The sequence below is a fragment of the Lepidochelys kempii genome, chromosome 1, assembly GCF_965140285.1.
Source record: "Lepidochelys kempii isolate rLepKem1 chromosome 1, rLepKem1.hap1, whole genome shotgun sequence".
Classification (NCBI taxonomy): Eukaryota; Metazoa; Chordata; order Testudines; family Cheloniidae; genus Lepidochelys; species Lepidochelys kempii.
In genome coordinates this window covers 101,102,345-101,128,987 of record NC_136380.1, presented here as the reverse complement: position 1 = coordinate 101,128,987, position 26,643 = coordinate 101,102,345, and the positions used below count along the sequence as shown (strand labels likewise).

General features: G+C 40.4%; 1 protein-coding gene across 15 annotated transcripts in view; it reads right to left on the bottom strand.

The window, feature by feature from the left end:
* PCCA (propionyl-CoA carboxylase subunit alpha) overlaps nt 1-26,643 on the bottom strand; it is a 420,693-nt gene that overhangs the window by 264,330 nt on the left and 129,720 nt on the right. For 14 of the 15 annotated variants that reach the window (XR_012159457.1, XM_073348756.2, XM_073348763.2 and 11 more), the window contains 2 exons: nt 12,928-13,059; nt 4,094-4,130 (listed from right to left, as the gene is read on the bottom strand). Coding sequence is in view for 13 of the 15 variants with exons in the window: in XM_073348756.2 (XP_073204857.1) it covers nt 4,094-4,130; nt 12,928-13,059 (169 nt within the window). In the remaining 2 variants the exon portion in view is untranslated. Of the gene's footprint in view, nt 1-4,093; nt 4,131-12,927; nt 13,060-26,643 lie in introns of those variants that run through there. The other variant, XM_073348811.2, reaches the window with a different exon arrangement.

The following is a 26,643-nucleotide window of genomic DNA, read 5'->3' as shown; positions in this document are numbered from 1 at the left end:
CAAAGCTAATAGCATTTACGGTAGTATGTTCTGGCAGCAAGGATTAGATTAATCTCCCAGGTAGGGGTAAATTATTTGAGCAGGGTTCAGTCTTCTCTTTCCCACAGATTAAGCACCAATTTACCTTCCGGTGCCTAAATTTGGATTCATGAGTTTACCCAACTCTTGGTGCAAAGTTTGGTGCTTTTCCTGGTGCATTAGAATTCACGGGATTGTACACCTGTCTGGGTCTTGGAAATATACAAGCCTTTTTGCCTAATTTAAACGGAGTCTGGTAGACTTTTGATGCTGTATAAAATAAGTAATATTGTCATCATTAAGTTGGTCTGTTCTCTCTTTACACAGTTAAGCATATTCAGTATTTGAGTATCAAAAGGGGTCAGCAAGGGCTTGCGATGGTTCCCTATTGCTGTTACTTCCCAGTTTTCATCATTGCCAGCACATCTTATCAGGTATTATTTTATTAAATTATTTTTATAAAGTAGTAGCCTCTGGACCATAAACTATCTGTCCAGCAATATCAGAGTCTGTTTTCAGTATCTATTTTAAGCAACATTAATCATCAGCCAGCTATAAGTGAACTGAAACATGACAATAGCATGTTTTCCAGCTACTTTGTTTTATACTGGCTTTGGTTCTTGGTTTTTGTTTTTTTTTTCACTAGCATGGCAAGATACCAAGTGAAACTTACTAGATCCTGATCATGCTTCAAAGATCAGGACTCTAGTAAGTTTCAATTTGCGACTTACAGTTTGAATAGATGGAACAGCCAGAAGATTACCCAAAAAAAGAAAATCCCTGCTGGTTTCACATCACTGCCTGTATGTCACACAGAACAGAACTCTTCAGAATGGAGCAGTAGGAGCAGAGAGAAGAGTAAAGCAAAAATGGACCACAACAACAAAAAAAGAAGGGAAAAGGAAGACTGACAACCCATCAGAAGTGATGGGAGAGGAGAATTAAAAATACTGTAAAAATGGTAAAGGAGTAGAGCTAGTGAGATTATATATTGCAGAAAGGACAATGGGAGAAGTAAAGCTCACACAGAAAAGTATGGGGAGAGGGAACAAGCAAACAATAAGAGGAAAGAAGAGATGACATAGAACATATCCTAATTTTTGGGGAGTAGGGTAGGAATGGCAGGGTGAAGGAAACAAAGAGAACACTACACCAATTAAAGGGGGGAAAGAAACAAATTCAGCTCACTTATAATTGGACAACAAAATGTATTTTTCTTTCCTTTAAGCTATATTTATAATGATAACCTTGTCTTAGACAGTTACAGGCAGTACCACATAGAACATTGATGATGCATGCTACACAGCCAGTATTGCTAATGAACAGCCAGTCAGAATGCACCATTGAGGAGCAGGAAGTGAAATCAGCAGAGGGCATTACTTGGAATGCTAAAATCATTGATTATGCATTCCAACTGACATCAGAACAATTTTTTCTTTACAATAACTATCTCAAAGACATTCTTAGAAAAGCAAAACTGTTTGGATGAACACAGTTAAAGGTAACCTGAAAATATTGTAAATAAATTCCAGGTGCCCCAAACAGCAAAAGGGTACAGGTGCATTACACACATTCGAGATTCCGGTTGTATCCTGTTTTCTCGTTTTAGGTCCCCTAATAACACAGATCACTAGCTCACACTCTGATATGATGCACCCCACTTAACCGTGCTGAGAACTATACATCACCTTAGAAACCTCAGTGAAGTCCAACTATTTGAGCTGGTGGAGGAAACATGAAAAGTGGCTTTTTTTCTTTCAATATACAGCATGATTCGGCAAACTTTTTAAACATAATTTTTAAAACTAGCCAGAGACAAAGAAAAAAAATGCTACCTGCATAACTCCCTATAACTGCCTCCAATGCCCATCAAGGTTAACAGGTTGAAGTGATACCATCAGCCTATTGGGACAATCATATCAGAAAAAGGAACAGGTCACGAGGACATCAGGGGGCCGAAAATGAAAAATAAGTGAGAATAAGTTTTACAAGTCATGTGGAATGCACCGCTGCCCCTTGCTATTTGTGTCACTCAAAATACTCAGTTAATTTACAAAAACACTTGTAGATAGCCTTTTAGATCAGTGGTTACAAATCCCACAAAAACAAAACTGCAAGTCAAAATATACAAATGAAGCTGAAAAGATGTATTTAATTAATTTTTTTAAAAGGGTTCCATGCTATAAAACAGCAATTTTATTTAACAACTTGTCCTACTAAAATTTTAGCATGGCTAGCAACCTTGTCTTCCTTTCATTTCTGCTTGAATGACAGTGAGTGATAAGTCTTTAGACTTGAAATTAGATGAAGTTTTCTAACCATCAGAGGAGTGAAGTTCTGGAACAGCCTTCCAAGGGAAGCAGTGGGGGCAAAAGACTATCTGGTTTCAAGATTAAACTCGATAAGTTTATGGAGGAGATGGTATGATGAGATAAAGATCAATTAATTGCCAAAATCATGTTAACGATTCATGGTAAATAAGCCCAATGGCCTGTGATGGGATGTTAGATGGGGTGGGATCTGAGTTACTACAGAGAATTCTTTCCTGGGTATCTGGCTCGTGAATCTTGCCCACATGCTCAGGGTTCAGCTGATCACCATATTTGGAGTCAGGAAGAAATTTTCCTCCAGGGCAGATTGGAAGAGGCCCTGGGGGGTTTTCGCCTTCCTCTGCAGCATGTGGCACGGGTCACTTGCTGGAGGATACTCTGCACCTTGAAGTCTTTAGACCACGATTTGAGGACTTCAATAGCTCAGGCATAGGTGAGAGGTTTCTTGCAGGAGTGGGTGGGTGAGATTCTGTGGCCTGAATTGTGCAGGAGGTCGGACTAGATGATCATAATGGTTCCTTCTGACCTTAATATCTATGAATCACCTGATCTCACAACAGTGACGTAAAAGCTAGCCAAAAAAAATGCTGAATTTAATTTTGCCATCCTAATTTACAACTTGTCTACACCTGAGATTTTGGTGCAGTTAAACTAGTGCAATATAGCTGCATCAGTGAAAATTCTCAGTGGGAATGCACAGTACTGGTATAAAAGTGTTTTTCAGCCCCACAAATTATCCCAGTTTTAAACCAGTCTAAGGTGTGACAACACTAGTCACCTTTTGCACTGGTGAAGTACATGCATCCATAGTAGGGGTTCATGTTGGAGTAGCTACACTGTTAAAAAACAAAAACAAAAACAAAAAACAGCCAAGAAACCCTCTTTAAGCGACAAATCCTTAGACTCATAAAACAACCATAATCAGAGAGCCCATCCAGGCTGTCGCCTCCACAAAACACTTTACAGCAGTGGTTTTCAATCTTTTCTCATTTGCAGACCCCTAAAAAATTGCAAAAAGTGGTACAGACTGTTTTAGAACTCTTAGGCACAGTCTGCGGACCCCCCGGGATCCCCGGATCACAGGTTGGAAACCATGGCTTTACAGTACTAGGACCGAATTCAGGAAAGCACTTCAGCAAGCACGTGCATAGATATTTTCCTGAATAAGAAGCTTTCCTAAATGAGGATCGAAGGTGTCTATCACACATTACACTTGGCCTTAGCTAAAATAAGAGTCCCAGGTAGGTTTTTGTTTGCTTTTTCCCATTCTATAATGTATTTAGAAGCAGAATAGTGATTTGATTTTAGCGTGGTATAGCAGAAAAGTTGGTGACCCAGACTGTATTCATGCCAGCTGTGGTTCAAATAACGATGAAGAATGAAGAGCATAAGCATCATTCTGTCAGCCTCCCTATAAAGAGAAATGTACCATGCCTAACACCTTATGCAAAAAGGATATCATATTTAATTTCATGAATACTTTAAAATAAATTCCTTTTTAAACTAACCAGTGATCACTGTGTCTTGTATCCTGTCTGCAACTCATTCATGTACTCAGTCTTTAAAGCTCAGTTTGTAAAGCTAAAATGTGATGATTTAAGAGATAGGGCATTAAGGCAATGGGGAACTTAAAAACCATTAAAACATTATTTGTTCTATAGGGATTACTTATTACACATTCAATTTAGTCAACCATGTCTGCTGAGAGGCACACAAATCCCACCATAGCTAATTTAAGAACTTACCAATTTCCCTTGCAATTCTGACAGCTTCATCTGCATCCTGTAAAAGCAGGAAATGAGACCTAACATTAATCCCATCAGCCATTGCACTATGTCCTTAGGGCAGTCATATATTGCACTACTGTCTCCTCTGATTCATTTAATGTTTGATTTTACAACCTTCTGACCCTTTTCAGTAAGAGGAATGTAAAATTAATACCATAAGTGGAATGTAAATTCTACCTCATCATTATTATACTGAGAAACTCAAAGCGGGAAGCAATCAGCTGACAGGAAGCACTCCCAGAATCTCAAAATGATTTTGTGCAGTTCAAGGAATTTAAATGGTAGAATTTAGAAGTTTACAATCAATAATGGATCATAAATCAGATCATTAAAGCTTGTCCATTCCCAGCTTGTTTCTGTCCTCAGTTGTTTGTGTGTCATGTTTTTCCAGATGCTGTCAGCAGGGGGAGTGGATTCTCTATTGTTTGGATAAGATTCAGATTCAGAATGAATCTTACAGAACTTCTTTAAGAACTAAATCTTGCAGTCCTTATTCAGGCAAAATTCACATCAACTTCAGTTTTGCAGTTTTTAGCCTCATGACAAATGCTTTAATGTAACTTGTTAGGGTTTTGAACTGTGGTCTGAAATGCATAAATTCAAATAATGGTTTCCATGATGATCAAAAACAGTTTGTAAGATACTATTAATTAGCAAAGTTCTTTTGTTGTCACCATCTATATTGCATCAGCTGACTCATACTATGGAAAGGAAAGTATCAGGGGGTAGCCGTGTTAGTCTGTATCCACAACATGGAGTGGGGGGGGGAGGGGGCAAAGAAAGGAATAGTGTAATGGAGTGTGTGTGAGAGGGAAGCCGGGGAAGTAAAATGATTCTCCCAAGGTACTTTCAGCACAGGTTCACTTGTAACAGCCTAAGTTTCTATCTCATTCAGTAGTTTAATTCCACATCCCTTCACCTACAACAATATATTTCTATCATGATACTGTAAAAAGAAAAATGTTTATATGATCGTGGCATGGGTTAAATCTGAAAATTCCATCCAAATTTGCTAATATTTATACTATTCTGTGACATATATTAAAAGATTTGAATGGAAGGCAGTAATGTCTGGAAACCACCAGCTGCTAAGTGCGTCTGAAGCTTAAGGGGTTGACTTATTAACATTAAAATGAAATTCAATATTTTTAAAGCTTTCAAGGCAATTCGTTTTAAAAGCACCCAGGTCAGAATTTTTTTTAAATACATACAAAATGTTCATACCTGGTTCATTTATGCCCAATAATAAAACAAAATCCTCTTTAAAAGTCTTCAGTACCTAGTAACAACCCCATGAAGAATAAGGAGGCTGGCAGGGGAAGTTGTCAGAAAATTTAATTTCCTTTCATTAGCTAGTCTGCTCCACAAATCGGTGCTTGTTAAGTTCAAAGCAGTCCTGAAAGCTACATCAGTTTTAAGTCTTTTTACTCCAAGCAGTCACATCTGTTAATGAGATTTTTCCAAATAACAATTGTTTTTAAGTCAGAGATAAATCTACAAAATAAAATCAAGGTTTACTGTTTTATTACACCTTGCTGCTTTCCATGACCCTGCACTCTCCAAATTTTAGCTTAAAGGGATAAAAATGCATGAAAAGGGTCATTTAAGAATGTTAGTGGTTTCCACACATTGAGTTTGAAGGTTCTTTGTTCCTGCCTGTGACAGTTATGCGAGAATACTTCCCCTTAATAGCCTCTCTGTCAGGAAGTGTTAAACCTGCCAAATGCAGACAATTAGAGCCTCTTGAACAAAATGCAGGAAGAGTGATGACTGATGAAGAGCCACGATTATAGTCAAGAAGGAAACTTTTACATTTCTTTTCTCTTGCAAATTCAGTCATATATTTGCAAAATAGAATTGGGAGAGGGGGAAGCAAATAGGATAAATTTTTTCACTTAGTTACCTGCAAACAAGTGGCTAATGTATATTGCAAGTTCAAAGAAAAACAAGCAGCAAATCACTGGAAGACAACTTTTCAGAGCCATGATTGTTTTATATATACAGTCAACAATTTTAAAGAATAAATAGTGCAATATGAGGAGCATCGCATTAATTGCCTCAAATCATTTTATCCTGAAAAACAGTGAGGGGAACAGATTTAAGAAGTCTACCAGCAAGGATATCACTTATTTACACTATTTTAACATCAATTTAGTTAACAGTTGTAATGTATTAAAATTAAAAGAGCTTCACAATAGCAATTCAACGCATATTCAAATTTTTTAGCTTTCAAAGTCTGCTTTAGAAACAGAAGATATTGTTTGTTTGTTTTAGAATTCTAAAAAGAGAGAGGAGATGGAAACTGTTTGGAAAAATGCATAAACAACTAGCATAATCCAGTCTCTAGCAACTGCCTTTTGATCTCTTTCCCTGAAACAGTAAATTTTAATACAGTGCATTTTATTTGAGCATTACATAAATATGGCAAGTGTCCAAGTTCTAATAAAAATTTAAGGCAGTTATTTTTAGATTATTGGTGCTGAGTAGTTCTGACAGACACTGCATAGTTGCCATGGGAAAAAAAATCAGTATCACAAATAAGGTATTACCCAATGCATAAGATCGTGTGTGGAAAATATACAAAGAAAACATGAGTATTAAAAAAATATTTAAAAATATTTTAATGAATTTCATCTTTTGCAAAGGTTTCATTGGTGTACTGTTGTTTCCTGTAAATACACATAAGCTACACTAGTTTTTGTTTAAAACAGATTAATTATAAAAAAACTATACAATTCTAGCATATTATTTTATGTTATTACATTTTTTACTAGTTTGGACAATTAATAAAAAAGTGATATAAAAGTCACATTAACGATTATGTTTTTACTAATGGCTGAGTTCACCACGGTTAAGTTAAAAGGGCATTAAAAAGTCATTTTTGTTAAATTAAATAGAAATTTCTTACGTGTTCATTTGGTTTAAATTCTTCTTTCCCAGGTACCAGCAAATGGAGACAGGACTAAAGTAGAACTACTGTGATGAAGTGGATTGACTAGCTGAACTAGTTGAGAGACTTTGGGAGCTATACAATTTTTATTACTTAGGAATAACTACATCGTATTTTTCAGGGACGGCAATGTTTGGTGGTGTAGAGGAACTTGGAAAATCTAAACTAATAGGTAAGCAGTTACTAACGTCCAATATTTATTTTGCGAGAGGTTTAGGGGGCATTTTAACATCACTACCCAGCTCAAAAACATACTGAAATGGCTATGTAGGAAAAAACCAAAACAAACCAAAAAATCTTCACCCCACTGAAATCTATGTCAAAACTCCCATTGATTTCAGAGGGGAGAGGATTTCATCTACAGATATTAACCTACTGGACCCACATTCAGCATTGCGGCACTTGCTGTACAAGTAAACTGGACACTATCCAGCAATAAAAACTTTTCTCCACTATCTTCCCCACTCCCACCTTTCACTACAGCCTCTTTCCTCCTCCCCACTACCCAGTTTGTCCCTCACATTTCTTTAACCTGTAAAATCTTGCCTTCTGTCACTTTCCCCACTGCGAGAAATCCACATACACTTCTTTATCACCACTCAGTTTGGTCATTGCTCACCTTGATTATTATTGTAACCTTTTTCTTTAGCCTCTCTGCTTCTCACCTCTCCCATTAAATGCCATCTATTCACTACAGAGACTATACCAGCAAAGCTACAGCACCACAGGATTCTTCTGGTAGCATAACTGCGGGTTATGCATAACTGGGGGTTAGGTCAGCATAGCTATGTCGCTCAGTGGTGTGGGTTTTTCATGCTCCTGGAAGATGTAGCTATGTTGACCTAAATTTTAAGATGTAGACCAGGCCCCAGTCTAACCAAAATACCTGCTGAAGTCCTCATGTTCTCAAACCGATGCCCCACAACCTTGAATATCCCCTGCGGACTCCCTTTATCTTACTGTATCAGATTCAAGCTCCTCATCTTCTTGTATAATCCTGCTCTCACCCACAGCTGTGCTCTTATTTTCTCTTACTCCACAACTCACTTTCACTGCTTCTTCCAATACTCTATCTTCAATGATCCCTTCATCTCCCTCTTCCACTCTTGACTTCAGACCTTCATTTATGCTGATCACTCCCCTGGGAACAGGCTCCCATCTCTTGTATGCCAGGCACCCTCTTCTTCCATTTTTCAAAACTCTTCTTAAAGACGAATCCTTGAAAGAATCCTTTCTACTATACAGTACTTTGTTCTCCTGGCCTATAACCTCTCCACAGCCTCTCCTACCTGAACTGTTGTGCTGTGTTTAGACCTTTATTTGTCTCATATCTTAAATCAGTGATTTTTCAACCTTTTTTCATTTGCGGGCCCCTAAAAAATTTCTAATGGCGGTGCGGATCCCTTTGGAAATCTTAGGCATAGTCTACAGACGCCCTTGGGTCCATGGGCCCCAGGTTGAAAACCGCTATCTTAAATGATAAGCTATTTGAGGAAGGGGACATGTTCTACTCTAGATTTGTAAAGCACCCTGTACATTTCGCAGCACTGTTTAAATGACAATTAACAAACAGACAGACAGCTCTTCACTCTGAGCAATGTAGTCTTCCTTAATGTAGTCTTGAACTGAACAAGACAGTGAAGCACTGTCTTTCTTATGCCTTTTTGTCCACCAAAAAACAACAACCCTCGTCTGTCTTTCTAACTTGTGAAGTGATCTTTACAGTATCATGCAAAGCTCTCTTCACACAAAGAGTGTGAAGGCATTTTTCTTTCCAAATGGAAAGAGGAAGTCATCTTGGTAAGTAAAAAGGAGAACAGATTTAGGCACAAAGGGGAGTTAGGCATCCAACTCCCAATGACTTTCAGTGGAATTAGAGAACATAAAAGCCCTTTGTGTCTTTAAAAATCCCACTCCTCATGACTACCTTGTCCTGATGAAGAGTCAGGTAGAGATTCAAACACAAAAGAGCCTGAAGGCTTTCCTGCTCAGTGGCCAAGTGGATGGCCACTAGAAAGGCAGAAATGCAAAGTTAAAAACAAGTCTGAGACCCAAAACCATGCTTTTAGCTCCTCATCCCCTCCCTTGCATGCAGCTCCTGTGATAGTATCCACTGAGGTCCTCACTGCCTTGCCCCTCACTTCCTGGCTGAATTGGCAAACGGAATGCAGAGCTGTTCCTCACACTAGCTGACTGATCAAGAAAACTGTCTACCAGGGACTAAACGCCCTGTAACACTTCGGGATCCAAGTGGATACACAATAAACAGGTTCACATCTGTTGTGATTCCTTCCAATCAGGGATTCAAGGGCAATCACAGGCAGATATTCTCATCCTACTTTGTTGATTGGGTACTTCCCATGGGTCTAAGTATATAGTGTCTCAGGCTTTTCCAGTCAAGTCAACCTCTCTTCTGTTCAAGTCTTTATTTCATGTGGAAGCAGTGTTGTCTAATAAGCATCTCTACAGGTTGTTTCTGATATCCAGGAATCTCACAAGGATCAAAAAGAAACAATTTTCCTTTCTCCCCAGAAGGTAGGAAATGTAACCTGATTAGTGAGTTTTGTTTTACGAGGATTTGGGGGGCAGGGGTGGCAGAAGTTTTGAGGGACACTGCTCTTCATTCAAGTAGGTGCTGATCCCATCCAAACATTGAGGGCTGGGAGATGGCATTGTTTATATTTGGCATAAAGGTCACATGCAGCTGCCTGTCATCCACATACTAATACAAACATATCACTAGTGATCCTCTTTCCATTCATTTTTTCAGGTTCTGGAAGTTTCTGAGCTAGTTTTCCAAAAAACATTGCAACCACAGGCCTCAGGCATAACTACATATAGTCAGTTATTTTCCCCCATTAGTTTTATTAGTTGTGTCATTAGTGTTTACTAACCACTTATCCTGATTTTGTAGGCTTGATATTTTACAATAGCATAAAACAACCAGTACCTAAAAACATTAATGCTGTGTCTACACTGTGCCGCTAAAATGAGCGTAGTGTAGCTGCTGTCTGTCGGCTCTCCTGCCAACAAGAAACTCCCACCCCCAATGAGCAGTGTTAGCCTTATCAGCAGGAGTGCTCTTCACATTTAGTGCTGTTCACACTGGTGCTTGTCATCGACAAAACATTCATCTTTCGGGGGTGGGGGTTTCCAACACCTCTGAACGACACAAGTTTTGTCTTTCACTTGCCACTGTGGACATAGCCAAACAAAACAACTGTATGATAATTTTTAATATAAAGTGTTCCATAAACATTTGATGGTTTCATGTATAAAATAAAAGCTATTTATGAATATTCAACTCCATGAGCCCCACTCATCAGATTTTTTGCCAGTTGCAGTCCCTACTTGCCCTTAGGATTGTTAGAATGAGGGACAAGTTACCAGGAAGAGCGGAGCTCAGCTAGGTAACAGCTAGACTGTTGCTAAGTCTTCCAAACCTTGTATGGAGCCGTTGCTGAAAGACAGGATATAGAATCCTGCAATGGATCCAAGATGACCTGTTACTGATGCAACATCTCAGCATTCCAAACAACATTAGCACTGCACCAGCAGAGAGCACACCAGTGTAGATAGTGGCTTTATAAAGGTTTGATCCAAGGCAGTGTACTCTCATGGATGGTAATGCCATTGTGAAATGCCTGTGAACACTTATTTGAGAACACAAATGAGTCCTTCAGACATCGCAGGCCCCAGGCATTTCCATCACCAGCACTAGCAATGTTATTTTGCCTAGTGTATGCAGATCCACAGTGACTAGCATCCAGCGTCCAGTCATTATCTAGGTCACTCTCAGGCCAATTCAAAGAGGCAGCCACATAGGCAAAAATGGTTTTGTAAAGCTGTGGGGAAAGCATAATGGAAGCAAAGCTACCTGTGTAAAACCCAGGCTGGCTTCTGTTGCTGCAGGAAAAGCTAGATTTAGGCTGTTTCTACACTGCCACTTTCAGAGCTAAAACTTTAGTCGTTCAGGGGTGTGAAAAAACACCTTGTGAAGTGACAAAAGTTTTAGCACTGAAAAGTGCCAGTATAGACAGTGCTTTATAGCCAGGAGCCATGCTCCCAGAAATAAAGCTACCACCGCTCGTTCAGGGTGGGGGGGGTTTGCTGTTGGTTTGTTTTTAATCGCCAAGAGAGCTCTCCCCTGGCCATAAACCGTGTCTACACTGCCCACATCACAGCACTGCCATGGCCACGCTGTAACATGGGCAGTGTAGACATACCCTTAGTGAAAACGCAGAACTTGGGGGTGAAGGACTACCTCTGCTCCCAGGTCCATAGAATATGTTCTTTCAATTTCTCCCTGCATCACGTCCTCTCTACCTCCCTCTCTCTCATTAATCTCTCTGTCACTCATTCCTTCCAGCAAAAAACCCCAGAAGGGTTTAATACCGGTTAACTGACATGATGCTGAACACTATGTGTCTTGGTCTGTGCAGATCACTAAGCGTTTGTCTACAGGGGGAAAAGCCCAGAATAGCTAGTACGGTATAGCTATCAGTGAGTATTCCGTACCATCTCCTTGTGTGGATGCACTTATTTTGTGCAAATAATACTTTTGTGCAGTTTAGCTTAATCCATTTTGGATAAGGATTAACACCACAAAAAGGGACTCTTGCACTTTAAATTCCCACCCTAGATATTTTGCACTAAATTCCCCATGTAAACAAGCCCTAAATCATGGTCAGCATTGTGTCAAGAAATTCATTTGTTCACAATCATCTTCAAAACACAACAATATTTCATAATGTACACAAGCCTTATGAGGACCAGGTCAATGCCAAGTGTCAAGATTATAAACTTCAGCTGTTTTTGGCTTCCGCTAAATTAAAAAAATATTGATCAGAATTTTTTTTAAATGGGAAATATATTTCCCCCTTTTCCCATAACAAAAACAGATGAAGGGATATTTGCTCACAATTACCCCAAAAATTCAACTTGAAGACCAACCATGAGAAATTTCACCCCAAAAGGTGAAAGTTTCAACAAGTTTTCAGCATGTGAAAACAATTTTGTATTATAACCCCGTTATGTAGCCTATTCACAGAAACACACAAAGGCAGAAAAATAGAAGACCAACATCACAATATGTCAAAGGAGAGATGAAATCAAAACATTTTCCGTTTCACTGTACGAGACACAGAAACACAGCTAAGATGGTGGAACAACCTATGGGAAATAGTGTAAGAATTCCTACTAAAAGCAAGGAAGAAACACTGCTTATAAGTCTGGAAGAAAAGGAAGAGCTTTTTTATAGAACCAGTCTCATAATATAAGGTAGTCTACAACTGACTTAGTACTGGGCAGAAATACAAAATACACATGGTGTATCAAACGCCACTGCGAAACCTGTGCTGCCCACAAATACTTAACATATTAACTTTGGCAACACTTTACCTAGGTCATGCCAATAAAGTTAATACAACTGGAGGAAAATGAAGGAAGAAAAACACACATCAAGGTATATATGCATACACGCACGCACACACACAACCACCAAACTACATCTGGTGTATTAAACTCATATTCCCCGGTCTTAACTATCTCAAATGTAATTTAAAACGTGAGATGTTTTGAGGAACCACACTTCATATGCCGTCCATGGCATACTGCTTAATATTTGACAATTCATTCTATTCTTCCAATAGCTCTTCCTCTTCAAAAGCATTTTTGCCATTGAAAATATCAGGACAATGACATTTTTCATTGGATCTTCTATTGAAGTTGGAATATTGAATTTATAATTGCATCCTATATCACACCTCTGAAGAGAGTGGTACTTTTATTTAAACAATGTCAGATCCCATAGAGGAGAGACAGCAGTTAAACAGTTTCTCACCTTGACCACTCCATCAAAGCCAGGGATTGTGTTGACCTTTGCATTCTTGGCTAATAATTTGCTTTCAATCTTGTCTCCCATAGCTTGAATAGCATGTGTGTCAGGTCCAATAAAGGTGACACCTTCTGATGCCTGTGGAGACAATGAAGGTTTAAATTAAAAACAAAACAAAAGAAAAGAAAACATCCTTAAGCAGGAGTTCATTATGGGTTTACACAAGAAAAATCTAAATTTCTTAATGAAACTTTATTTGGAAAATAATATATTTATGAAGAAACATAACTAAAAGGGAAGAAGCATTTGAGCTGGTACATTAAAAATGTATATGAACTTGTTAAACATGCATACACACAGATTCAAAGCCCCTATAATCTGTGTCTGTATAAATCAAAGCCAGGCCAAAGAAAACAGCAGAAAGTCAAAGTATTCCAGCTTGAAAATTAGAAATATCCCTTGAGTGAGAGGAGTCCAGTTAACCAATGATCGAAATAGCCAAAAGTGACTTATAAAGATTGCTTACTAAAGTATAATACAGTTCGGGATTTCATTATGCATTCTTTAAACCAAAGCCTTATCCAACATCAAAATGAAAGTATAAACTCTTTTATTTAACATTTTAAAAAACTTTGAAGACTGAACTTAAAAAATATTGAAAATACTGCAATATGGAAAATATAATATTTGCATGCATCCTTCAGACAAGTGAAATCTTACAAATGTGGTTTTCCACATTCAGCTGGATGTAGGGTGGCATAAAAATTAATTCATGCTACTAGTATTAAAGTATGATTTTTCCTCATTTATCCCCTATGATGCTAGCCAACAAAATTGGGTTTTCTTAAGTGAAAAATGTACCTTTCATAACAGTTTCTTAGCATCCTCTACTTAAGGATAATATTATGCAGTTCCACTGGCAATTCCATTATAATCACCTTTGGTGAAAGTAACTACTTTACACTATGTTTGTGCGCATACACAGAAAAGGAAAAAGCTTGTGTGTCCTTTGTACTCAAAAATTAGAGCCAGAACAATTACATTATTAAGATATTTAAAATTTTATATGGGGATCAAAGGAGGATTAAGGTTAACCATCAAAAGAGTAGTCATGCCAGACTGTAGGGCTTTTCCCATTGGCTTGATTTAAAAGAGAAGAGCCTCTCTCTATTTGAATAATCAGTTAAGCAGCAAAAGTTAACCACCACAACTGAAAGTGTTGAGGAAGGACAGCTTACTGAATACCAATATTTTCACAGTTGCCATTTAACACTGATACTATTTTGAAGTTCAGAATTTGTGCTTTAAAGTTTGTGGAATGACCCAGATTGGCCACCATCAACACTGCCACAGTAATGAATAATCATTATAAGGAATAATCAAATGCTTATTAATATTTTTAAAGCAACTATTTGTACTTATACCAGTTTGTAAAGGCTGTTGGACATCTGTATACTTGGATACTCTGTGAGGTGTGTTGAATCACATGTGCCCTATAATAAATGCTTAAGGTATAAACATATACACATGTGTATATTATAACCCTGACCAACGCCCATCTCACTGACCACCAACTAAGTATAAAGGCCTCCTCATGTCACCCACAGGTTATCAAAGTACGACTCTACACCCCAAGCCTCAGTCATGGTGCCAGGCCTAACATTCCCACGTCCACTATAGGGGACTAAAAACAATTGGAAAATAAAATCTGTCCAGACTAAGTGCAGACTAAGGGACAGATGGGGTGTGAATATATAGATGGAAAAGTAAGGTGGCCACATCACAGTGTTTAGCCCACTGGGCCATCTTCAGTCCAAGCATCATGCTTTTCCGGGATGATGGGTAAACATCCTCCCCGTAAAAAGACAAAAAAATGGGAAAATTTAGTAGGAAGAGAGCCTAAGACATAATCCCTTGTATCAGAGGCCAGGTATGAGGCAGGACCTACTCACAGAATCTGGCAAGAACAGGGCTGATATTGCAGAAAAATAATAAGTGCTAGTCACAGAGTACTCATGCAAACACATCCAGATATCAAGTGGTACCAGAACATTCCAATATCAAGGATAGTACAAAAACATTCCCCAAGGATAACAGGAACACACTGACCCCTCCTAAAAAATAAGGTTAGGATGACAGTACGTAATAAAGATGTTTTGATCAAACCAACATGTACAAGGTGATGGATAACTAGCCATGTCATGGGGCAGTAACTTACTATGTTAGAGGAGCAGTACTAACTTGTTTGTATCAGAGGGAGTATTTCTGTCTGGCCTAGGGAGGAACGGAAAGTCCCACCATTCACCGAGCTGGTCCATTGTTATGGGCATACATGTATTAGTGATCTGGTAGAGGCCGAGGGATAATAGTACTTTGCTTCATCGACAATGAACCTGGGCTGGTGCCTTCGTGCCTTAAAGGATTTTGTGGACACTGAGTGATTCACTCGAGGTCTGCCATGCCAGCTGTCTGCTTAGGGCTAGGGCAGCACACAGAGGGCACACACACAGAGCCAAACATCTATCAACATCTAACTACAAAGTTAAAGTTAAAGTTAATTTTATGTGTGGGATGTATGGGCATGTTGGGTTGCCACCTATTTATCTTATCCTTTCAAGACAATGTAATCATTTATTATTATTATGGCTGATGTCACAGTAGCTATGTCTTCACATTTTATTGATGTGTCAATAAAGAACAAACAATTGATATAAACACCAAAATATGAAAAATGCAATATCACGATGTTGCAAAATAACAATCAATGTGCATTATTTGTTATAAAATGGTCTCTTTGGGATTGCTTAGAATGCAGAGATGGTAAAATGTTCTCACTGAAATGAAATAAAGAGTTGATCTTAGGGATGAGCACCAGGAAGAAAGGGGGTGTTCTGAACATCAACCACTTTGTTCAGAAAAAAAATTCAGATATAGTCTGAATTGAGGGCCACTAAAAAGGCTATTTTAAGAGAGTCAAGTAATGGATAATGCTAAGGGGCTTGTTGGAGTGGTTATAGAATGGTTTAATGAGAACCTGCAACATTAAATTGAGATTTGGTTTCAGAAGAAGTCAGTTTAGGGCTTAAGTCTTTAAATAGATTTAAGGAAATAGACAACATGAACGTAAACAGAAAAAAACAACCCTGTTTTCTGTTCTTTCTGCTCCTTTTGCCTCCCCCCACCGATGGGGGGGGATGGGGGAGGCAAAAGGAGCAGCTGTCCTGGGCCCTTTAAATTGCTGCTGGAGCCCCGGGCAGCATGGGCCAGGCAGCGCTGATGGGCTGGCTAGGGGACACTGACTCCCCAAGCCCCGCCCCTTCCGCCCAAGGCCCCACCCCTTCCAGGGGCCAGAGCCAGCCCCCATACCAGTAAGTGTTGAATGTTACTTTCACCCCTGGGAAGGTGGGAGGGATGAGGAAGAAAGGAAAAAAGCTAAAAAGAGAAGGAGCAGAAAAAGTGATGAAGAAAGGAATTTCACCTAGAAGTGTAGAGAAAAGCATTACGGACTCAGTTCTACAAGGAGCCGAGTATTGTGACCCCAATTCAGCAAAGTATTTAAGCACGTAAGTAGTCACACTGACTTGGGACAAATCACAGGCTTAAAGTTAAGCTCATGCGTAAACGTTTACTGGATCTGAGCCAGAGTTTAGCAGCTCACAGGATCAAACTCTGAATACTTCTCCATAAGAAGACATCATGAACGGGATCCTATGGCCAGGCCACTTCTCACTGTGCTGCACAGAGTCCACAGTTACAACAAATAAAACTTCTGTGCTGCCTTTTTGTCCTCTAATGCAAGCAGGGCTACCAAGGAAGAACAGATTCTAGATGAGTCCACTTTAGGACTTCCAGAATAAACCTACGTTCTACAGTTGCAGGAGATATGACAGACTCACAACATTCCTACACCTTGAGTTCAAGAAAGTTAAAGTACCTGCATAAATAAAGAAATAAAAAACCATGGGTTTTAAAAAAAAAAACACCTTAAATTATCTTCAAATGTAGAGTTTAAAACTTGTGCTTTCTAAAAATAAGAGGGGAAAAATCTCCCTTTCGACACATGCACCAACTCACTGTCCTGTGCATCTGACAACTCAAAATCTTTGTCCTCCCATAAAACTACTCTAAAAATCTCAACAGAAGACAGAAAAGCACCACCTGTTTTTCATCCCCCTAGTCTAGCTACAGTGGGTCACTTCCCATCTAGTTCTTTCCAATTGCCTAAATTATTCACTATAAAGTGTGTCAAGATCACACAAAATGTGGGACTCTGCACATTGTATTCTGCAACACACCTATGAAACTGCAAAAAGTTCAACAAATACCCAAACTAAGTTGCCAAAAAGCAGACCAAATCCTTTTCAGCTGATATGTCAAACTCCTGTTATACTAAATATCAAGGACAGCTTCCAACTTTTCTCTTTCCCACATACGTATTAAAAAATATATTCAAAACTTGAAGACTTATTGAACACCAACGCTTGCGACGTTTCCACTTTGCATTTACACTGTTACATTCAGGTCTCACCATAAATTCAGCATAACATGCATCTGCATTTTGTTCAGAAATATAATGGTCATGTACCCAATGATAAAGTTTTGTCAGTTGTTTCCTGTATACCCAAAAGCAAACTACAACAAGAGGAATTTTGGTGGTTCTACTTTTGTAGAGAGCAAATTTATAATTAGGGCTATCAAGAGATTAAAAAAAACCTTAATTGCGATTAATTGCACAATTAAAAAAATAAACCGCAATTAATTGCACTGTTAAACAATAATAGAATACCATTTATTTAAATATTTTTGGATGTTTTCTACATTTTCAAATATATTGGTTTCAATTACAACACAGAATACAAAGTGTACAGTGCTCACTTTATTTTTTATTAAATATTTGCACTGTAAAAAACAAAAGAAATAGTATTTTCAATTCACCTAATATAAGTAATGTAGTGCAATCTCTTTAACATGAAAGTTGAACTTACAAATGTTGAATTATGTACAAAAAAATAACTGCATTCAAAAATAAAACAAAGTCCACTCAGTCCTACTTCAGCCAATTGCCCAGACAAACAAGTTTGGTTACATTTGCAGGCGATAATGCAGACTGCTTTTTCTTTACAATGTCACCCAAAAGTGAGAACAGACGTGCATGGCACTGCTGTAACCGGCGTCGCAAGTTATATACATGCCAGATGCGCTAAAGATGCATATGTCCCTTCATGCTTCAACCATCATTCCAGAGGATATGCATCCATGCTGATGATGGTTTCTGCTCGATAACGATCCAAAGCAGAGCAGACGGATGCATGTTCATTTTCATCATCTTAGTCAGATGCCACCACCAGAAGGCTAGATTTTTCTTTTTTGGTGGTTCGGGTTCTGCAGTTTCCACGTCTGAGTGTTGCGCTTTTAAGACTTCTGAAAGCATGCTCCACACCTCGTCCCTCTCAGATTTTGGATGGCACTTCAGATTCTTAAACCTTGGCTCGAGAGCTGTTGCTATTTCTAGAAATCTTACATTGGTACCTTCTTTGCATTTTGCCAAATCTGCAGTGAAAGTGTTCTTAAATCAAACAACATGTGCTGGGTCATCATCTGAGACTGCTATAACATGAAAAATTTGGCAGAACGTGCGTAAAGCAGAGCAGGGGACATACAATTCTCCCTCCAACAAGTTCAGTCACAAATTTAATTAATGCACTATTTTTTTAACGAACATCATCAGCATGGAAGCATGTCCTCCGGAATGGTAGCTGAAGCATGAAGGGGTATACAAATGTTTAGCATATCTGGCACATAAATACCTTGCGATCCCGGCTACAAAAGTGCCATGCGAACGCCTGTTCTCACTTTTGCGTGACGTCGTAAATAAGAAGCAGGCAGCAGTATCTCCCGTAAATGTAAACAAACTTGTTGGTCTTAGCGATTGGCTGAAAAAGAAGTAGGACTGAGTGGACTTATAGGCTCTGAAGTTTTACATTGTTTTGTTTGAGAGTGCAGTTATGTAATAAAAAAATCAACATTTGTAAGTTACACTTCCACAATAGAGATTGCACTATAGTATGACGTGAATTGAAAAATATTATTTCTTTTATCATTTTTACAGTGCAAATATTTGTAATCAAAAATAATATGAAGTGAGCACTGTACACTTTGTATTCTGTGTTGTAATAGAAATCAATATATTTGAAAATGTAGAAAAACATCCAAAAAATTTAATAAATTTCAATTGGTATTCTATTATTTAACAGTGCGATTAATCGCAGTTAACTCACGCGATTAACTCAAAAAAATTAACTGCGATTAAAAAAATTAATCAACAGCCCTATTTATAATATATTCCACAGCCATCAAGTTAATCTTTATTCTGTGTCACTAGAAATCTAAGGCCTGTTGCCATTATCCCTCTATGCCCTGGTCTACACTAGGACTTTAGGTCGAATTTAGCAGCATTAAATCGATGTAAACCTGCACCCATCCACACGATGAAGCCCTTTATTTCGACTTAAAGGGCTCTTAAAATCGATTTCCTTACTCCACCCCTGACAAGTGGATTAGCGCTTAAATCGGCCTTGCCGGCTCAAATTTGGTGGACACAATTCGACGGTATTGGCCTCCGGGAGCTATCCCAGAGCGCTCCATTGTGACTGCTCTGGACAGCACTCTCAACTCAGATGCACTGGCCAGGTAGACAGGAAAAGAACCGCGAACTTTTGAATCTCATTTCCTGTTTAGCCAGCATGGCAAGCTGCAGGTGACCATGCAGAGCTCATCAGCACAGGTGACCATGATGGAGTCCCAGAATCGCAAAAGAGCTCCAGCATGGACCGAACGGGAGGTATGGGATCTGATTGCTGTTTGGGGAGAGGAATCCGTGCTATCAGAACTCCGTTCCAGTTTTCGAAATGCCAAAACCTTTGTGAAAATCTCCCAGGGCATGAAGGACAGAGGCCATAACAGGGACCCGAAGCAGTGCCGCGTGAAACTGAAGGAGCTGAGGCAAGCCTACCAGAAAACCAGAGAGGCGAACAGCCACTCCGGATCAGAGCCCCAAACATGCCGCTTCTATGATGAGCTGCATGCCATTTTAGGGGGTTCAGCCACCACTACCCCAGCCGTGTTGTTTGACTCCTTCAGTGGAATGGAGGCAATACGGAAGAAGGTTTTGGGGACGAAGAAGATGATGAGGAGGAGGAGGTTGTAGAAAGCTCACAGCAAGCAAGCGGAGAAACCGGTTTTCCTGACAGCCAGGAACTGTTTCTCACCCTGGACCTGGAGCCAGTACCCCCCGAACCCACCCAAGGCTGCCTCCTGGACCCAGCAGGCGGAGAAGGGACCTCTGGTGAGTGTACCTTTTAAAATACTATACATGGTTTAAAAGCAAGCATGTGAAAGGATTACTTTGCCCTGGCATTCACGGTTCTCCTAGATGTACTCCTAAAGCCTTTGCAAAAGGTTTCTGGGGAGGGCAGCCTTATTGCGTCCTTCATGGTAGGACACTTTACCACTCCATGCCAGTAACACGTACTCGGGAATCATTGTGCATCAAAGCATTGCAGTGTATGATTGCTGGCATTCAAACAACATCCGTTCTTTATCTCTCTGTGTTATCCTCAGGAGAGTGAGATATAATTCATGGTCACCTGGTTGAAATAGAGTGCTTTTCTTCAGGGGACACTCAGAGGAGCCCATTCCTGTGGCTAAACAGAAATGTTCCCCGCTGTTAGCCACAGGGAGGGGGGGAAGGTTGAGGGGGTAGCCACGCGGTGGGGGGAGGCAAAATGCGACCTTGTAACGAAAGCACATGTGCTATGTATATAATGTTAACAGCAAGGTTTACCCTGAAAGAGTGTAGCCACTGTTTTATAAAATGTGTCTTTTTAAATACCGCTGTCCCTTTTTTTTTCTCCACCAGCTGCATGTGTTTCAATGATCACAGGATCTTCTCCTTCCCAGAGGCTAGTGAAGCTTAGAAAGAAAAAAAAACGCACTCGCGATGAAATGTTCTCCGAGCTCATGCTGTCCTCCCACACTGACAGAGCACAGACGAATGCGTGGAGGCAAATAATGTCAGAGTGCAGAAAAACACAAAATGACCGGGAGGAGAGGTGGCGGGCTGAAGAGAGGGCTGAAGCTCAAATGTGGCGGCAGCGTGATGAGAGGAGGCAGGATTCAATGCTGAGGCTGCTGAAGGACCAAACCAGTATGCTCCAGTGCATGGTTGAGCTGCAGCAAAGGCAGCTGGAGCACAGACTGCCACTACAGCCCCTGTGTAACCAACCGCCCTCCTCCCCAAGTTCCATAGCCTCCACACCCACACGCCCAAGAACGCGGTGGGGGGCCTCCGGCCAACCAGACACTCCACCACAGAGGATTGCCCAAAAAAAAGAAGGCTGGCATTCAATAAATTTTAAAGTTGTAAACTTTTAAAGTGCTGTGCTTAAAGTGCTGTGTGGCATTTTCCTTCCCTCCTCCACCACCCCTCCTGGGCTACCTTGGTAGTCATCCCCCTATTTGTGTGATGAATGAATAAAGAATGCATGAATGTGAAGCAACAATGACTTTATTGCCTCTGCAAGCGGTGATTGAAGGGAGGAAGGGCGGGTGGTTAGCTTACAGGGAAGTAGAGTGAACCAAGGGGTGGGGGGTTTCATCAAGGAGAAACAAACAGAACTTTCACACCGTAGCCTGGCCAGTCATGAAACTGGTTTTCAAAGCTTCTCTGATGCGTACCGCGCCCTCCTGTGCTCTTCTAACCGCCCTGGTGTCTGGCTGCGCGTAACCAGCAGCCAGGCGATTTGCCTCAACCTCCCACCCCGCCATAAACGTCTCCCCCTTACTCTCACAGATATTGTGGAGCACACAGCAAGCAGCAATAACAGTGGGAATATTGGTTTCGCTGAGGTCTAAGCGAGGCAGTAAATTGCGCCAGCGCGCCTTTAAACGTCCAAATGCACATTCTACCACCATTCTGCACTTGCTCAGCCTGTAGCTGAACAGCTCCTAACTACTGTCCAGGCTGCCTGTGTACGGCTTCATGAGCCATGGCATTAAGGGGTAGGCTGGGTCCCCAAGAATACATATAGGCATTTCAACATCCCCAACAGTTATTTTCTGGTCTGGGAATAAAGTCCCTTCCTGCAGCTTTTGAAACAGACCAGAGTTCCTGAAGATGCGAGCATCATGTACCTTTCCCGGCCATCCCACGTTGATGTTGGTGAAACGTCCCTTGTGATCCACCAGAGCTTGCAGCACTATTGAAAAGTACCCCTTGCGGTTTATGTACTCGGCGGCTTGGTGCTCCGGTGCCAAGATAGGGATATGGGTTCCGTCTATGGCCCCACCACAGTTAGGGAATCCCATTGCAGCAAAGCCATCCACTATGACCTGCACATTTCCCAGGGTCACTACCCTTGATATCAGCAGATCTTTGATTGTGTGGGCTACTTGCATCACAGCAGCCCCCATAGTAGATTTGCCCACTCCAAATTGATTCCCAACTGACCGGTAGCTGTCTGGCGTTGCAAGCTTCCACAGGGCTATCGCCACTCGCTTCTCAACTGTGAGGGCTGCTCTCATCTTGGTATTCATGCGCTTCAGGGCAGGGGAAAGCAAGTCACAAAGTTCCATGGAAGTACCCTTACGCATGCGAAAGTTTCGCAGCCACTGGGAATCGTCCCAGACCTGCAACACTATGCGGTCCCACCAGTCTGTGCTTGTTTCCCGAGCCCAGAATCGGCGTTCCACAGCATGAACCTGCCCCATTAGCACCATGATGCATGCATTGGCAGGGCCCATGCTTTCAGAGAAATCTGTGTCCATGTCCTGATCACTCACGTGACTGCGCTGACGTCGCCTCCTCGCCCGGTATCGCTTTGCCAGGTTCTGGTGCTGCATATACTGCTGGATAATGCGTGTGGTGTTTAATGTGCTCCTAATTGCCAAAGTGAGCTGAGCGGCCTCCATGCTTGCCTTGGTATGGTGTCCGCACAGAAAAAAGGCGCAGAACGATTGTCTGCCGTTGCTCTGACGCAGGGAGGGGCGACTGACGACACGGCTTACAGGGTTGGCTTCAGGGAGCTAAAATCAACAAAGGGGGTGTCTTTACATCAAGGAGTATTTCAGGCAGGACTTCACGGAGGCTTCCAATAAGAAATGGTGCACCTAAGTTATCGTTCTTATTGGAACAAGAAGGTTAGCCTGGCCTCTGATTGATACATGGCTAGATTTACCTCGCGGCACCTTCTCTGTGAGTGACTGCAGTGTGACCTAGAGGACTGAGTCCCCTAGACAGGGGAGGAGACAAATGAGTACAAAACAAATCTGGTCTAGTTCTTGTTTTGATCCACTCCATCTATCTTTTACATCTTTGGCTGGCAGCAGACAGTGCAGAAGGACTGCATGCCATCCACATCTCATGGCTGCTCGGCAGAAGATGGTACAGTACGACTGCTAGCCATCCTCATCTCTTGCCTGCCCGGCAGAAGATGGTACAGTACGACTGCTAGCAATCCGTATCACCTGCCTGCTCGCCATAAGACGGTTCAATAGGACTGACTGCAGGACTAAAGAGAATGACCTGGTCAAGTCACTCTAAATTAAGTCCCTGCGCCCATGTCTGTCCAGGCGCTCCCAGCCGACGTGGCCAGGAGCACCTCGGACATGACGATGACGGCTACCAGTCGTACTGTACCGTCTGCTGCCACAAGGCAAGGGGTTGCTGCTACTGTGTAGCAAAGCCGTACCGCGTCTGCCAGCACCCAGGAGACATAGGGTGACGGTTACCTGAGCGGGCTCCATGCTTGCCGTAGTATGATGTCTGCACAGGTAACTCAGGAAAAAAAGCGCGAAACGATTGTCTGCCCTTGCTTTCACGGAAGGAGGGAGGAAAAGGGGGCCTGACGATATGTACCCAGAACCACCCGCGACAATGTTTTAGCCCCATCAGGCATTGGGATCTCAACCCAGAATTCCAATGGGCAGAGGAGACTGCGGGATAGCTACCCACAGTGCAACGCTCCGGAAGTCAACTCTAGCCTCGGTACTGTGGAAGCACTCCGCCGAGTTAATGCACTTAATGCACTTAGAGCATTTTCTGTGGGGACACACACACTCGAATATATAAAACCGATTTCTAAAAAACCGACTTCTATAAATTCGACCTTATTCCGTAGTGTAGACATACCCTTTGATGATACAATCATGCTTTCTGAGGAGAGTCATAGTAGGCTCCTTCGTTCTGTATTTAATTATGGTTCCTTACAATTATGAACAGCTAAAAAAATTGATGGTGAACAGAAAATAAAAGAAAATAAAATTAGTTTATTATAAAATCTAACATACCTACAGGATTAGAAACAAGACATTTCTCCACTGCCATCTACATAGGCATATATGATCCTGAATGCAGAAGAAGTGGCCAAGTCATGATGAGTGGGTTGTGGGAGGCAGGATTTGAAGAATCCACTTTAAGGTATGCCTAAACTGCAATAAAAAACCCATAGCACTGAGTCTCAGAACCTGAGTCAACTGATTCAGGCTGAAGGGCTAAAATATTGCAGTGAAGACATTCAGGCTTGGTTTGGGCTCCAGGCTCTGAAATCCACCCTCCTCAGCTAACCCATACCAGCCACAGGTCTTTTATTGCAGTGTAGACATGCCCAGAGAATCCACCTGAACACCATGTGGCTCCTTATGTTACATGTGGTCTCCCAGAATCCTACTATGAAGGGGAATATGGGAGCAGTCTCTGGCCAGGTAGAGCATGCATGAGGCAGGGCCAAGTGATCCACAACTATGCAAATCTACCAGCCATTTGGTTTATAGGAGGAAGTTCTGCAGCCCTGAAGTTCAGTAATTGTTGTAGAAGAGGTAAAGGAGATTTCTGTAGAAGACCATAAAGAGATCTGTAGAAGAGACTCCTGCCCCATATCAAGTTATCCCATGACAATTTTTTAGTTTTGTACCTTGCATTATGCATGTTATTGTTTACTGACTCTCTCACATACATGTAAGTGCTGTATATGTAAGAGTAAATCTTAAAAAGGTTTTTTTTTTAAATAAAGTAATTGAAAAAAGAAGAAACTCTACTTTAAATCAAATGAAACTAGGTTTAAGAAATTTGCTTCAGACTGTTCTTAAAATTGAGTTTATAGAAACCTTAAAGGCACTTTTACAACTATGAGCATAAGGGGAAAAAATGTGGCCATGATAGGATACCCATTTAAAATCCTGAAACCCTTGAAATATGTTGGATAGTATTTAATCTACTTGAAATTCATCCAACTAGGAGGCTTAAATTTATGTTTTTGCTTTATTAAAACATGAACTAACAAGATTTATTTGTTTCAGAGTAACAGCCGTGTTAGTCTGTATTCGCAAAAAGAAAAGGAGTACTTGTGGCACCTTAGAGACTAACCAATTTATTTGAGCATAAGGCTTTCGTGAGCTACAGCTCACTTCATAGAAGTGTAGAACTTCTGTAGAACACCACCACCAGACTGAGAACTGCTATGAATTTAAGCCCACTCTTCACTCCAAGGAATAGTCTAAGATATACATAGTAATGGCAATATATATATGATCAGACAGCCAACTAGCTAGAAATAAATTTTGCTGCAAATTAATCATTTTATTGGAGATGGTGAATTTTTGTCCTATAATACCAATAAAACAACATACATAATCTAGCGTACTGGATATTTAATACATTTCTGTCCATATGACAAGCACAAGCCTCCTATGGACAGGATACAAAAATAGGACTACCTCAAGTTGAACCAAACATTTGACACTCTTCCCCTCTCTGTAATGGGCTGCAAAGAAAGTACGGGAACAGTGTTTACACTATATTTAAATACACTTCCACGAGAACTAATATAAAAAGGGGGGTGGGGGGAATTAAACTGTTCCAGAATTTTGTTTAGATAGAATCATGCTTAAATAAAGTTTAAACATGGTTTCCAAACACTGTTTCTGGCCCAGTATGGACTGGACTCAAGACTGCATTATAGGACTCTAGTTCCACTACCCCTGCAACTAGAAAAGGAGTACTGAGCTGTAGCTCATGAAAGCTTATGCTCAAATAAATTGGTTAGTCTCTAAGGTGCCACAAGTACTTCTTTTCTTTTTGCGAATACAGACTAACACGGTTGTTACTCTGTACCCCTACAACTGCTTGTCTCAGAAGAAAGGTATGTAACCTCTTGGGTAGGGGTCAGGGAGCAGCCATAATACGTCTAGTCAGCATCACCTAAGGCACAAACTACTAAATGAAAAAGTAATATTAGAAACTAATGTTTATTTAAAAGTTTCCTAAAATATGAATTTCTATACTTATAACATGGTAATTAGAATGGCACAATAAAGAATATTAATCGTATCAGGGCACATATATTCCAAAATCATACTATTGTACAGTATGAACTAATTTTCACATTTATTAACCATTACACAGGAATTTCATAGTATATACAATAAACTGTATTTTCTTTATTTTGAAGAAAATTCTTTATTGGAAGAAATTTCCAATTTCTAGAAATGCAATAATAAGAACACTAAAATATCATTAACAGGCGAGTACAACAGTAGAAAAACAAAACTGAAGAAACATTCTCTGCACTCTCAAAAAGCTAATCATCTTCGTGAAAAAGTATTCAAATTCAAAATTTTGCTTTGGATTTTACTATGAAGGCCAAATCTATTTTAATAAAACATCAA